The 15,906-nt window shown below is 43.4% G+C and overlaps 1 protein-coding gene across 1 annotated transcript in view; it reads left to right on the plus strand.

Annotated features, from left to right (window-relative positions):
* The window catches only part of tnni3k (TNNI3 interacting kinase), a 52,512-nt gene extending 38,242 nt beyond the window's left edge, over positions 1-14,270 (plus strand). Inside the window, exons 17-25 of the mRNA XM_046301712.1 lie at positions 5,295-5,399; positions 5,618-5,670; positions 9,755-9,807; positions 10,234-10,366; positions 10,485-10,594; positions 12,287-12,346; positions 12,503-12,669; positions 13,590-13,669; positions 13,833-14,270. Of these exons, the coding sequence (XP_046157668.1) occupies positions 5,295-5,399; positions 5,618-5,670; positions 9,755-9,807; positions 10,234-10,366; positions 10,485-10,594; positions 12,287-12,346; positions 12,503-12,669; positions 13,590-13,669; positions 13,833-13,909 (838 nt within the window). The 3' untranslated portion in view covers positions 13,910-14,270. The remainder of the gene's footprint in view (positions 1-5,294; positions 5,400-5,617; positions 5,671-9,754; positions 9,808-10,233; positions 10,367-10,484; positions 10,595-12,286; positions 12,347-12,502; positions 12,670-13,589; positions 13,670-13,832) is intronic.
* The last annotated feature ends 1,636 nt before the right edge of the window (positions 14,271-15,906 follow it).

Here is a 15,906-nt window from a genome sequence, read left to right on the forward strand (position 1 = left end):
GCCCTCAGAGCATGCGCAGACCAGCTGGCCGGTGTGTTTACGGACATATTCAATCAATCCCTATACCAGTCTGCTGTTCCCACATGCTTCAAGAGGGCCACCATTGTTCCTGTTCCCAAGAAAGCTAAGGTAACTGAGCTAAACGACTACCGCCCCGTAGCACTCACTTCCGTCATCATGAAGTGCTTTGAGAGACTAGTCAAGGACCATATCACCTCCACCCTACCTGACACCCTAGACCCACTCCAATTTGCTTACCGCCCAAATAGGTCCACAGACGATGCAATCTCAACCACACTGCACACTGCCCTAACCCACCTGGACAAGAGGAATACCTATGTGAGAATGCTGTTCATCGACTACAGCTCGGCATTCAACACCATAGTACCCTCCAAGCTCGTCATCAAGCTCGAGACCCTGGGTCTCGACCCCGCCCTGTGCAACTGGGTACTGGACTTCCTGACGGGCCGCCCCCAGGTGGTGAGGGTAGGCAACAACATCTCCTCCCCGCTGATCCTCAACACGGGGCCCCACAAGGGTGCGTTCTGAGCCCTCTCCTGTACTCCCTGTTCACCCACGACTGCGTGGCCACGCACGCCTCCAACTCAATCATCAAGTTTGCGGACGACACAACAGTGGTAGGCTTGATTACCAACAACGACGAGACGGCCTACAGGGATGAGGTGAGGGCCCTCGGAGTGTGGTGTCAGGAAAATAACCTCACACTCAACGTCAACAAAACTAAGGAGATGATTGTGGACTTCAGGAAACAGCAGAGGGAACACCCCCCTATTCACATCGATGGAACAGTAGTTGAGAGGGTAGCTAGTTTTAAGTTCCTCGGCATACACATCACAGACAAACTGAATTGGTCCACTCACACTGACAGCATCGTGAAGAAGGCGCAGCAGCGCCTATTCAACCTCAGGAGGCTGAAGAAATTCGGCTTGTCACCAAAAGCACTCACAAACTTCTACAGATGCACAATCGAGAGCATCCTGGCGGGCTGTATCACCGCCTGGTACGGCAACTGCTCCGCCCTCAACCGTAAGGCTCTCCAGAGGGTAGTGAGGACTGCACAACGCACCACCGGGGGCAAACTACCTGCCCTCCAGGACACCTACACCACCCGTTGTTACAGGAAGGCCATAAAGATCATCAAGGACATCAACCACCCAAACCACTGCCTGTTCACCCCGCTATCATCCAGAAGGCGAGGTCAGTACAGGTGCATCAAAGCTGGGACCGAGAGACTGAAAAACAGCTTCTATCTCAAGGCCATCAGACTGTTAAACAGCCACCACTAACATTGAGTGGCTGCTGCCAACACACTGTCATTGACACTGACCCAACTCCAGCCATTTTAATAATGGGAATTGATGGGAAATGATGTAAATATATCACTAGCCACTTTAAACAATGCTACCTTATATAATGTTACTTACCCTACATTATTCATCTCATATGCATATGTATATACTGTACTCTACATCATCGACTGCATCCTTATGTAACACATGTATCACTAGCCACTTTAACTATGCCACTTTGTTTACTTTGTCTACACACTCATCTCATATGTATATACTGTACTCGATACCATCTACTGTATGCTGCTCTGTACCATCACTCATTCATATATCCTTATGTACATGTTCCTTATCCCCTTACACTGTGTATAAGACAGTAGTTTTGGAATTGTTAGTTAGATTACTTGTTGGTTATCACTGCATTGTCGGAACTAGAAGCACAAGCATTTCGCTACACTCGCATTTAACATCTGCTAACCATGTGTATGTGACAAATAAAATTTGATTTGATTTGATTTAGTGGTGACGACCACTGGGGTTGGGCCTCTGCACGGCCTCCTCCAGCCAGCCACAGGCGATGTGGTAGAAGGCCATTAGGTAGCTGATTGAGCAGCACCACCAGCATGAAGAGGAGCAGGCCCAGTGAGGTGCAGAGGAACAGGACAAAGTCCATGTCCAGGGAACAGTGGGCCGCAGAGTACCTGGGGAAGTTCTGGACACCACCTTCGTTTTTGCATGTCAACTCCAATTCCCAAATTTGCTAAAAAAATGACCTGTACTTGTGTCTGTCTCCTGACCCAGTTGTCCAGCCAGGCGTCGTCACAGCTGCAGTGCAGGAAAGGATTGAAGAGCTCCATATTCCTCAGGCTGGTCAGTGGCTCTGGAAAGCTCTCTAACATGCTAAACTCCTCTCGGGATTGGACTTGAATCAAAATGAGAGAGTGCAGGTCTCTGCTCAGATCCTCCTCCAGAGTGAGGATCCTACATTCGATCAAGCTCAGGCTCTCCAGCCTTGTTAGGTTGTGGAACATGATGCTCAGCACTGGCTGCACGATGAGGTCCACTCTTGTCAGCTTCAAATGCCTCAGCTGCACAAGCCTGTTCAGATTATTCATGTCAACAGTTGGTTTTCTCACAAACTCTGGTGAGAGAACCAACTCAAACTCCTGCAGAGACAGGAAGTACTTTGCGACGAAGTGAGACCCACACAGAAGATGTCCTGTTACAGCCCTGAGGTTGACAACAGACTGGAAGAATGGTCTTCAGCAGTCCTGGAATATCACATTCAATGGAGCGAAGAGCTGCAGGGTGAAGCCTGGTTTTGGGGTGCTGTTGCTGCCGACGGTGATGTTGAGAGGACACCAGGAGCTTATAATCAAGCTAGTCAGCGCTTGAGGGAAGACTCGACCGAATATGTGCGTCAGATTCACACTCACACTCACGTTTCTCCTACTGGCTGGATGGATAGTAAATGTACCCTGAATCTATGGTTGTCAGCAAAGTGAGGTTGATGAATGCAAATGCTGCAGTTTGCATGATGGATTTATTGAACAGTGTTAAAATCTCTAAGCTTTGCAGACCAAAGAAACTGTCCTCTGTAGTCTGAGAGATCTTGTTACTCCCTAGGTCCAGGAACCTCAATTCAGCTGTTCAGTTGTATAATTCTGCTCGACATAATGAGATATGAAATTGGTGGTCATCCAATTGAATGAAGACTGGCAGTTCTTCCACTGCTTTTCGTGCAAGCTGTGTTGTATCTGTGTGCATCTGTATATCTTGTGCATCTCATTTTTATATCTTGCACCTAATGTGCGATCTCTTCCGGATCTGTTGTTTAGACACATTGAGAGGCGTAGGGGCAGATCAGTTTATTTTTACGGCCCTTTTTTTCTCACTTCCCCTTTCTCTGTCCCGGCACTACGTATCTTACTGGTCCGTGACTCACTGACACGGTTAGAGGGGAATAAAGCAGCCCAACAGTTAACACACTGGAACTTTATTTAAACACACTGGAACTTTATTTAAACACCCCGAGGAAGATGAACATGGGGATGCACATGGGGATGAAAGGTTGGAATAGGTAGAGTTTGAGAGGTAGAGAGTTTGAGAGGCAGATTTATGGTACCCCCTAAACTCTCAAGCTCAGGTCGTGGGGAGATCTGGTGTGAGGGGGTGTAGGGGTTCTGTATAAGGAAAAGAAAGACAATGAATATACATGCACTGTACCAGATTTGCCAGTTCTTGCCGTGAGATGTTACCCCACTATTCCACCAAGGCAAGTTCCCGGACATTTCTGGGGGAATGGCCCTAGCCATCACCCTCCGATCCAACAGATCCCAGATGTGCTCAATGGGATTGAGATCCGGGCTCTTCGCTGGCCATGGCAGAACACTGACATTCCTGTCTTGCAGGAAATCCCGAACCGAATGAGCAGTATGGCTGGTGGCATTGTCATGCTGGAGGGTCGTGCCAGGTTGAGCCTGCAGAAAGGGTACCACATGAGGGAGGAGGACGTCTTCCCTGTAACGCACAGCATTGAGTTTGCCTGCAATGACAACAAACTCAGTCCGATGATGCGGTGACACACCACCCCAGACCATGACGGACACTCCACCTTCAAATTGATCCCGCTCCAGAGTACAGGCCTCGGTGTAATGCTCATTCCTTCGATGATAAACGTGAATCCGACCATCACCGCTGGTGAGACAAAACCTCGACTCATCAGAGAAGAGCAGTTTTTGCCAGTCCTGTCTGGTCCAGCGACGGGGGGGTTTGTGCCAATAGGCGACGTTGTTGCCGGGGATTGTTGGTGAGGACCTGTCTTCCAACAGTCCTTCAAGCCCTCAGTTCAGCCTCTCTCAGCATTTTGCCAGGAATTCATGACCTGAGATAACAGAACCTGGGTGTAGGAGAGAGTGAGAGAGGGGGAAGCCACTATCTATACCCAGAAAGGGCCACATCATGACACCTCCTTGCTGCATGCCTAAGGCACGTTCATGCAGATGAGCAGGGACCCTGGGCATCTTTCTTTTGGTGTTTATCAGAGTGAGTAGAAAGGCCTCTTGAGTGTTCTAAGTTTTCATAACTGTGACCTTAATTGCCTACCGTCTGTAAGCTGTTAGTGTCTTAATAACCGTTCCACAGGTGCATGTTCATTCATTATATATGATTCATTGAACATGCATGGGAAACAGTGTTTAAACCATTTACAATGAAGATCTGTGAAGTTATTTGGATTTTTACTAATTGTCTTTTAAAGACAGGGTCCTGAAAAAGGGACGTTTCTTTTTTGCTGAGTTTATATAACACATTATAACACTTGTTGTAAGCAGTAATAAGTAGTTTTAAATATTCATTAGTAATGACATGAGATGTTATAGAAGGTCATTATAACCAGTTTTATAACATCTCATGCCGTTACTCATAACTATTTCAAAATACTTATGACAGTTTATGAATGTTATAATGTGTTATATAGTTGTTATAAAGGCATTATTCATAAGAACATCTACATTAAAGCCTTACTTAAACTTTTTAATTGGTATGTAAGTATAATGTTCAGTGCTGTTGTCGATCCATCATCCAGTATTTTTTATGGAAATTTGTCTACTTGAAAACGTTCAGATTGTGGCTGTAAAACAATTGTTGTGAACGGTTTAATGTCTTATTTCTTGGTAGTGTCTTCACATACGTTTCTCCAACCTATCATCATTGAGTGTTCTGATACATGTTTTGTCATACCTGTGGTATACTGTCTGATATACCACGGCTGTAAACCAATCGGCATTCAGGGCTCAATCCACCCAGTTTATAATAAGTCTTACTCTGCATTTAGATAAAGTCTAACAGTCTATGAGCTGACTTATTGATCTTCTGCTGTGTATCGTGGTATCAGTTGATTGGCAGGGCCAAGAAGCATCGATCTCTCTTACTTAGTGTTGTGGTTGTTCTTCTAATGATGTGTAATGATGTGTCAACGGACAGGATCATCGATCTGCAGTCCAAGCTCATCATCGCCATCGACGTGGCCAAGGGCATGGAGTACCTGCACAACCTCACTCAGCCCATCATCCACAGGGACCTCAACAGGTCGGTGGAGGGTGGGGGTCAGTGGGGTTTTGTGTGTGGGGGTGGGGAAATGTGCTGGGTGCATGTGTGTTTTGTGGGGAATTTATAATGGGTCCTACTCTATGTATAAATGAAGCACAATGAGCGGTATACAGTAGATGTTGAATTGAAGCTATAGTGACTATGTGAAATTAAGTGTTTTGAGTTATTCTTCCAATAATGACATTTGCTACTTTTAGTCACAACATTCTACTCTATGAGGACGGGCATGCTGTGGTGGCTGATTTTGGAGGTAAGCAACAAAATACAGTACCAGTCAAAAGTTTGGACACGCCTACTCATTCAAGGGCTAGTCTTTATTATTACTCTTTTCTACATTGCAGAATAATAGTGAAGATATCAAAACTATGAAGTAACACATATGGAATCATGTACTGTACATGTTATAACCAAAAAAGTATTAAATAATAATGTCATTTGAGATTCTTCAAAGTAGACACCCTTTGCCTTGATGACTGCTTTGCACACTCTTGGCATTCTCTCAACCAGATCATGAAAAATGCTTTTCCAACAGTCTTGAAGGAGTTCCCACATATGCTGAGCACTTGACTGCTTTTCCTTCACTCTGTGGTCCAACTCATCCCAAACCATCTCAATTGGGTTGAGGTCAGGTGATAGTGGGGGCCAGGTCATCTGATACAGCACTCAATGAAAGAACCAATAAGCGCAAACCAGATGGGATGGTGTATTGCTGCAGAATGCTGTGGAAGCCATGCTGGTTAAGTGTGCCTTGAATTCTAAATAAATCACAGACAGTGTCACCAGCAAAGCACCTTCACATCATCAAACCTCCTTCTCCATGCTTCACGGTGGGAACCACACATGCAGACCAAAGGGGACTCATCAGACCAACGGACACATTTCCACCAGTCTAATGTCCATTGCTTGTGTTTCTTGGCCCAAGCAAGTGTCTTATTATTGGTATCCTTTAGTAGTGGTTTCTTTGCAGCAATTAGACCATAAAGGCTGATGTTGAGATGTGTCTGTTACTTGAACTCTATGAATCATTTATTTGTGCTGCAATCTGAGGTGCAGTTAACTCAAATGAACTTATCCTCTGCAGCAGACGTAACTCTGGTTCTTCCTTTCCTGTGGCGGTCCTCATGAGAGCCAGTTTCATCATAGCGCTTGATCAATAAGTGCATTGAAAATGTCGTCCCCACAGTGACTGTACGTACAACCAGGAGCCATGGGTAGAGCTGCCACTTTCAAGTAGCGGGACTCTAACCCGGAAGATTATAAGAAATCCCGCTATGCCCTCCTACGAACCATCAAAGAGTGAAGCCTCAATACAGTACAAAGATTGAATCGTACTACACCGGCTCCAATCCTCGTTGGATGTGTCAGGGCTATTATTACGGATTAAAAAGGGAAGCACAGTCGCGAGCTGCCCAGTGACACGAGCCTACCAGACGAGCTAAGTAACTTTTATGCATGCTTCGAGGCAAGTAACACTGAAGCATGCATGAGAGCATCAGCTGTTCTGGAAGACTGTGTGATCACGCTCTGTGCAGCCGATGAGAGGAAGACCTTTAAACAGGTCAACATTCAGGCCAAGGGCCAGACGAACTACCAGGACATGTACTCCAAGCATGCGCTGTCCAACTGGCAAGTGTCTTCACTGACATTTTCAACCTCTCCCTGTAATTCCAACATGTTTCAAACAGACCATCATAGTCCCTGTGCCCAAGAACACCTAACCTGCCTAAATGACTACTGACCTGTAGCACTCTTGTCTGTATCCATGAAGTACTTTGAAAGGCTGGTCATGGCTCACATCAACATCATTATCCAAGAAATCCTAGACCCACTTCAATTTGCATACCACCCCAAAAGAGCTACAGATGATAGCAATCTCTATTGTCCTTTCACACCACAATAGGAACACCTATATGAGAATGCTGTTCATTGACTACAGCTCACCATTCAACACCATTGTGCCCTCAAAGCTCATCACTAAGCTAAGGACCCTGGGACTAAACACCTCCCTCTGCAACTGTATCCTAGACTTCTTGACGCCCAGATTTTAAGGGTAGTTAACAACACATCCGACACACTGATCCTCAACACAGGGGCCCCTCAGAGGTGCATGCTTAGTCCCCTCCTGTATTCCCTGTTCACTCATGACTGCATGGCCAGGCACCACTCCAAAACCATCATTAAGTTTGCTGATGACACAAGAATGGCAGGCCTGATCACCGACAATGATGAGACAGCCTATTGGGAGGTCACAGACCTGACGGTGTGGTGCAAGGACAACAACCTCTCCCTCAACGTGATCAAGACAAAGGAGATGATTGTGGACTACAGCATGCCCCCATTCTCATCGACAAGGCTGTAGTGGAGCAGATTAAGAGCTTCAAGTTCCTTGGCGTCCGTATCACCAACAAACAAACATGGTCAAAGCAAATCAAGACTGTCGTGAAGGGGGCACAACAAGACATATTCCCCATCAGGAGACTGAAAAGATTTGACATGGTGTCACGTTTGTCGTACGGAGGAGACCAAGGCGCAGCGTAAGATGAATACATACTTTTAATGAAGACAAAGAACACTTAACTATACAAAACAACAAACCAAACGTGAAGCTATAATAATACTAGTGCAGACACAGGCAACTAGACATAGACATAGATAATAACCCACGAAATACCCAAAGATGGCTGCCTAAATATGGTTCCCAATTAGAGACAACGATAAACAGCTGCCTCTAATTGAGAACCAATCTAGGCAACCATAAACATACATAAACACCTAGATAGTAAACGACACCATAAACCTACAAAAAACCCTAAACAGTACAAAAACACATACATCACCCATGTCACACCCTGACCTAACCAAAACAATAATGAAAACAAAGAATACTAAGGTCGGGGCGTGACACATGGGTCCTCAGATCCTCAAAAGGTTTTACAGCTGCACCATCGAGAGCATCCTGACGGGTTCCATCACTGCCTGGTATGGCAACTGCTCGGCCTCCGACTGGAAGGCACTACAGAGGGTAAGTGCATACGGCCCAGTACATCACCGGGGCCAAGCTTCCTGCCATCCAGGACCTCTATACCAGGCGGTGTCAGAGGAAGGCACTAAAAATTGTCAAAGACTCCAGCCACCCTAGTCATAAACTGTTCTTTCTGCTACCACACGGAAAACAGAACCGTGTGGTAAGTCTAGGTCCAAGAGGCTTCTAAACAGCTTCTACCCCCAAGCCATAAGACTCCTGAACATCTAATCAAATGGCTACCCAGACTATTTGCATTTGCATTGCCCCTCCCCCTCTTCTATGCTGCTGCTACTCTCTGCTATTATCTATGCATAGTCACTTTAATAACTCTGCCTACATGTACATATTATTTCAGTTACCTCAACACCGGTGCCCCAGCACATTTACTCTGTACCGGTATATCACCTAGTTATTGTTTTTTTTTTTTACTGCTGCTCTTTAATTATTTGTTACTTTTATCTCTTAATTTTTAAAGGTATTTTCTTGAAAGTAAGCATTTCACTGTAAGGTCTAACTGTTGTATTCAGCGCATGTGACCATTTTTATTTTATTTTATTTGATGGTTTTTGCAACTGACCTTCATGTCTTAAAGTAATAATTCTCTTTGCTTATTTGAGCTGTTCTTGCCATAATGTGCACTTGGGGTTTTACCAAATAGGGTTATGTTCTGTACACCAGCCCTACCTTGTCACAACACAACTGATGGCTCAAACGAGTTAAGATGGAAAGAAATTCCTCAAATCAACTTTTAACAAGGCACACGCCAAGAGTGTGCAAAGCTATCATAACACATTATAGCACTTGTCATAAGCTGTACAAAGCTGGCCTCTTTGAAGAATCTCAAATATAAAACATATTTTGATTTCTTTAACACTTTTTTGGTTACTACATGATTCCATATGTGTTATTTCAGCATTTTGATGTCATTGCTATTATTATACAATGTAGAAAATAGTAAAAATCAAGAAAAACCCTGGAACGAGTAGATGTCCAAACTTTTGACTGGTACAGTATAAACATACAATATAATGAAGACAGATTACAGTTGGTAAAGTAGCCATTTCCTATAGTGAATTTGTCATGAAGGCCCAATAACAGCTATTTATCAGATTACATATCCCTCCCCCTCCCGACTCAGACCGCTCCAAAACAGTCCTAACAAAATGCTTGCTTGAGACATTTTTTTTTATGGGAAACTATTACAGTAAGGTACTAAATTGTTACACAGAAGTGACTTGATATTGAAATAAAAATGTCTGCCTCACTAACCTCATTATTAGAATCTTGAAACCCTTTTTTTTCTCTTTAGAATCCAGATTTCTGTTATCCGAGGTTGTGGACAATATGACCAAGCAGCCAGGGGTTAGTCCAATTTCCTGGTTCACCATACCATAAATGTGTGTGTTTAACTATACTTGTGAGGACCAGAAGTCCCCACAAGAATAGTAAACAAACAAATATCTGTCCCACAAGGTCAAATGCTATTTCTAGTAGGTTTAGGGTTAAGGTAGGAATAGCATTAGGTTTAGGGTTTGGAGTTTACGGTTAAGGTTAGGTTTTGGGATTAAGGTTAGGATAATGGAAAATAGGATTTTGAATGGTTATAAATTGTGTGTCCCCACAAGGTTAATTAAATGTGTGTGCGTGCTAGTGAGTGTGAGTGCTAGTGAGTGTGAGTGCTAGTGAGTGTGAGTGCTAGTGAGTGTGAGTGCGAGTGCTGAGGAACCATTTGTCCATGGTAGCCAGAGTGTTTTGCGTTGCTAATTTGACTCTTGCGTTGGTGTACAGAACCTGCGCTGGATGGCCCCAGAGATATTCACCCAGTGTACACGCTATACTGTCAAGGCCGACATGTTCAGCTATGCCCTGTGTCTGTGGGAGCTGCTCACTGGAGAGATCCCCTTTGCCCACCTGAAACCTGGTAACCTCTGCATGAATAAAAACACACCAATCTGGTTTGGGAGAATGTGAATCAATGAGTCAGTATTGGATTGTTTCAAGCATGTTATATATGTTGGATTCTCCCTGTCCTCATCAAGCTGCAGCAGCTGCAGACATGGCCTACCACCATATCCGGCCTCCTATTGGCTACTCCATACCCAAACCCATCTCTGCCATGCTAATGAGGGGCTGGAATGTCTGTCCAGAGGTCAGTGTCTTCCTACAATAGATAGTCCCTTGATTCCGTAGAGCGTAAAGACCACTACATTTATGTGAGCTAAGTTCATATGAACTAAGTTCATGTGAGTTAAGTTCATGTGAACTAAATTCATGTGCTAAGTATGCTACGCTCATGTGAGCTAAATGCTACATATGCTAAATTCATGTGAGCTTAGTTCATAAGCTAACTATACTAAGTGCTACGTATACTTACATATGAGCTAAATTCATGTGAGATAAGTTCATGTGCTAAATATGCTACGCTCATGTGAGCTAAGTGCTAGGTACTAATAAATTAACATAAAGACACCAGAGACTCTGGGTTCGAGCCCAGGCTCTGTCGCAGCCGGCCGTGACCGGGAGGTCCATGGGGCGATGCACAATTGGCCTAGCATCGTCTGGGTTAGGGAGGGTTTGGCCAGTAGGGATATCCTTTTCTCATTGCGCACTAGCGACTCCTGTGGCGGGCCGGGCACAGTGCACGCTGACAAGGTCGCTAGGTGTACAGTGTTTCCTCCGACACATTGGTGTGGCTGGCTTCCGGGTTGGATGCGCGCTGTGTTAAGAAGCAATGCGGCTTGGTTGGGTTGTGTTTCGGGAGGATGCATGTCTCTCGACCTTCGTCTCTCCCGAGCACGTATGGGAGTTGTAGCGATGAGACATGACAGTAACTATAAAATAACATAAAGGGGTTGAACAGGGCTGCAACCTGCCAAAGACTTTCTATGTGCACCCTACCTGCCCTCAGCTGTGCTGTCTATACTGCCTCATTAATTACTGTTGTTTTCACTTTCTCTTGCATAATTCAGCAAGAGTGTCAATAGCAGGATACCATTGGATTAAAATCATCTCTATATTACATCAGAACAAACATTTAAATGTTTGCGAGATCAGACATAATATCACTGTAATCCGAGTGTTCATTTTCGTAAATTGTTTTAAGTTCAGCGGAACTAATTTGTATATATTTAAACTGTATTAATTATTACATTTTCCAATTCCATAAAAAATGAACACGCATCAAAATAAATCCCAGACAAAGCTTTATCGTTCTTATAGATTTAATGGACAGACAATCTACTGTATTCCGTTGAGCCCATTTCAGCCATTACTGGGGTGTCTTAAAGTGAAGTAGGATCTGGCTCTGTGTTTGTTGTCTTAAATTGAAGTAGGATCTGGCTCTGTGTTTGTTGTCTTACAGTGAAGTAGGATCTGACTCAGTGTTTGTTCTCTTACAGTAAAGTAGAATCTGGTTCTATGTTTGTTGTCTTAAAGTGAAGCACAATTTAGGTCTGTGTTTGTTGTCTTACAGTGAAGTAGATTCTGGCTCTGTGTTTGTTCTCTTACAGTAAAGTAGGATCTGGTTCTATGTTTGTTGTCTTAAAGTGAAGTAGGATCTGGCTCTGTGCTTGTTGTCTTAAAGTGAAGTAGAATCTGGCTCTGTGTTTGTTGTCTTACAGTGAAGTAGAATCTGGCTCTGTGTCTGTTATCTTACAGTGAAGAAGGAGATGGAAAGCTTGCTTTTCAAGTAGAGTTCACCTTCGATTCATGTGTGGGTAGATCCGCATAACCACACAGACAGGCAGACTGAGAAAGCACAGCTGTGTGTGTGTGTGTGTGTCTTTTTTCTGTGAAGAGAGTTTATAGGTTAAATAATCCTATTTTATCTCCTCCGAATCAGGATAGACCTGAGTTCTCTGAGGTGCTGGCCACACTAGAGGAATGCCTATGCAATGTGGAGGTATGGTGTTTTTCTATAGTATGTGAATCTACACCAGAGTCAGAATAAACATATGCTGCTTACATTTTCAGAAAGTTCACCGATTCCTAGCTTTCTTGTCTGTCCATGTGACACTTGTTGATGATAATGTCATACATGTATGTGTGTGATCCACAGTTGATGTCCCCAGCCTCCAGTAACAGCAGTGGGTCCCTGTCCCCCTCTGGCTCGTCTGACTGCCTGGCGAGGGGCAGTCCTGGTCGAAGTCACGTGGCCGCCCTCCGTTCCCGCTTTGAACTGGAGTACGCCCTCAATGCCCGTGCCTACGCAGTCTGGACTCAGAGGTAGGGCTTCACTAGCCTGGTCATTGTCTGGCGTTGATAATGACCATAGGTGTTGGCTACACAGCAATCGAGAAGAAAAATAAACGCACACTTACATAGGCGAGGTGCTAGCTAGCGGAATAGAAAACTTGAAAATAAAAGAGAGCCGCACACTCTAGGAGCTCAGATGCAAAAATGTAATATCCAACGTGTGGACAGCCAGACAGCTTGGCTGTCGAAACGTTGGATATTACATTTTTGCATCTGAGCCCCCCTCTCTTTTATTTTCAAGTTGGCTACACAGCACACACCTATCTGGGACCAGGCCAGTATATCATATAGTCTTCTCCACATACAGATGACCACAATACAGAGAGAGCAGGTTAGAGAGTTTCACTGAAGGAGTTTCAAATGTTTCTCTCTTTTCTATTAGGGCATGTTGACCTTTGTCTCCGTCTCTGTCTCTGTTTCTGTCTCTATGGCCTATATACTGGATTGCTAAGCATAACCAAGTTAAGTGTAAAGCCCAGTACTAGTAGGAATTCGGTGTCCAGGGACACAGTTACTGAAGTTAGATTTGTGTGTGTTCTCTAACTGCTGAAGTCTCTGCCTGTTAGAAATGTCCTGGCAGACTGGCAGTTAATCAAATGTTTCATCCATTTAGTTTATATTAGATGTAGAAGTGAGAGAGTGTGGTTATGGGGTCCTGTGCTGTTACACAGGGGGTCATGCTAGAGTCATCAGAGGACATCAGAGATGTGTTTACACCTGCCTCGTCTAACTCTGCCTCCTCAATCTTTCATTCATTTTAAAGAGATCATTACACAAAATGTGTCTGTAACCACTTGATGCAGATTGTCATATTATGTAGTAGAGGTTGATTATGTAAACAGAATAACTATATTCAGCCTTATAACAGCTCATGTATGATTTATTTTCAGCGAGGGACGACGTGATTCCCAAGGTCCGTCTCTGGATGAACTGAGGAGGAATATGCAGTTTCCACCTATTGACCGAAATGGTAAAAAGCATATTAATGAAGACACTCATCAATCCTATACCGGTATTACAGAACTTCATCATTTGAAATGGAGTACAGCCAAAGCTGGTGTTGGTGTGTGTTGTGAAAGGACCTGGCTGTTGATCATCCCTAACCCCTGACCTCTGTGTCCTACCTCCTTCAGGGTATGTGTCAGACCCTATGAGCACCATGCGCTTCCACTCCAACTGCAGCAGCAACGGCAGCTTTGAAGACAACTAACATAGATGGGAAGTCTTCCAGCTCTACTATGCTACTATATTGTAGTTCATGAAGCCATAACCTTATTTCTAAGTTTATCACATAGACATATTGGTTGATCTAGTCTTGAGTATAAGCTATATATATATTTTTCGTTATGTGTATTTCCTAAAGCTATTTACTACTTTCTGTGTTTATGGTGTTGAACTGTTTGAATAGATTTGTGTGGTTTTTATATCTGGTAAGTATTTTTTGGATACAAGGCATTTTGGGGGTTTGGAAAATTGTTAAGGGAATTTTTATCAATAATGACTAATTATGTATACATTTCAATCAGGACTGACTAATCAGAATACTATTATGTTACTGTATATGTATGAATTTTCTTGGGGAGCACAGGGACAAGACATGACAATAAATGACAAACATGACAGTATATGTATGAATTTTCTTTAATCCTAGTACTGAATATAATGTGTGTAAATATAATCAATAATTAGAACAATGACTGTCTGTACCATAGTAGAAATGAATGAACTTATATCCAGACTGGCTAGAAGGCTTATCTACACAAGCTGGCCTTGGCTCGGTCATAAAGTATCTTAATAGGGAGAGACGATGTGAGAACCATACAGCCATTGTACTGGACCGGAGATGAGACGGGCTAGTACTAAAACTAATGACGTCATTTTCAGTTTATAACCTGTGGTAAAATGTATGATGGGCAGTACTCTCGAGAATAAAAGCTGCTGATTGACTTTAAGACTGGGCTCTGTCCATTTTATACAAATAAGAGTCATACAAATTCTTATGAATTGACAGCGTGTTTAATTTTAACAAAAATGTTTCATAGTATACCACCTGTGTAGTCTATTCTTTAAAAACATCTTCAAACGTCAGAATGCTTAGGAAATTTGTGCTTTTTATTTTCAATAAAATAGAGAAATCTTTGAGTTTCATTCTATAGGTTTTTTCAGTGATAAACAAGATGAATCCTAACCAAACAAAACTAAATACAGGATTCATAATGAATGGCATATGAATAAATAAATTATACAATAATATTTAGAAGTAGAGGTATTAGGCTGCGTTTACACAGGTAGCCCAATTCTGATATTTTGCCCAATTCTTGGCAAAATATCTGATCTGATTAAAGACCAATTGGTGCGAAAAATATCAGGATTGGGATACCTGTGTAAACACAGCCTTAAAGGTGTTAGCAGCAACATATTTGTTTTGACACAAACTGTTTCCCACATAGGACATTTCACAATTTCACCAATTGTTATTACTGCATGTGTAGTTATGTAGCCATTTGCTGTATGTTCTATGTGTGGCATATACTGTTTTCAAATGCATCGGGAGATTATATTTCAAAGTCCATTTCAATTATATGCATATTCTAGATTCTGGGTCAGAGAAATAGGCAGTTTCATTTGGGTACGTTTTTCATCCAAACATCAAAATACTGCCCCCTACACTCAACAGGTTAAACAACATGATCATTACACAGGTGCACCTTGTGCTGGGGACAATAAAAGGCCACTCTAAAACGTGCAGTTTTGTCACACAACACAATGCCACAGATGTCTCAAGTTTTGAGGGAGTGTTCAATTGGCAGGCTGACTGCAGGTTTGTACACCAGAGCAGTTTCCAGATAATTTAATGTTAATTTCTCTACCATAAGCCAATGGCGTTTTTAGAGAATTTGCCAGTACATCAAACCAACCTCAAAACTGCAGGCCACGTGTATGGCGTCATGTGGATAAGCGGTTTGCTGATTTTTTGCTGAACGTTGTGAACAGAGTGCCCCATGGTGGCGGTGGGGTTATGGTATGGGCAGGCATAAGCTACGGTCAACGAACTCAATTGCATTTTACAGATGGCAATTTGAATGCACAGATACCGTGACGAGATCCTGAGGTCTTTCTGAGGTCTTGGCTGATTTCTTTAGAGATTTTCCCATGATGTCAAGCAAAGAGGCACTGAGTTTGAAGGTAGGCCTTGATATACATCCA

The sequence above is a fragment of the Oncorhynchus gorbuscha genome, linkage group LG02, assembly GCF_021184085.1.
Source record: "Oncorhynchus gorbuscha isolate QuinsamMale2020 ecotype Even-year linkage group LG02, OgorEven_v1.0, whole genome shotgun sequence".
NCBI lineage: Eukaryota > Metazoa > Chordata > Actinopteri > Salmoniformes > Salmonidae > Oncorhynchus > Oncorhynchus gorbuscha.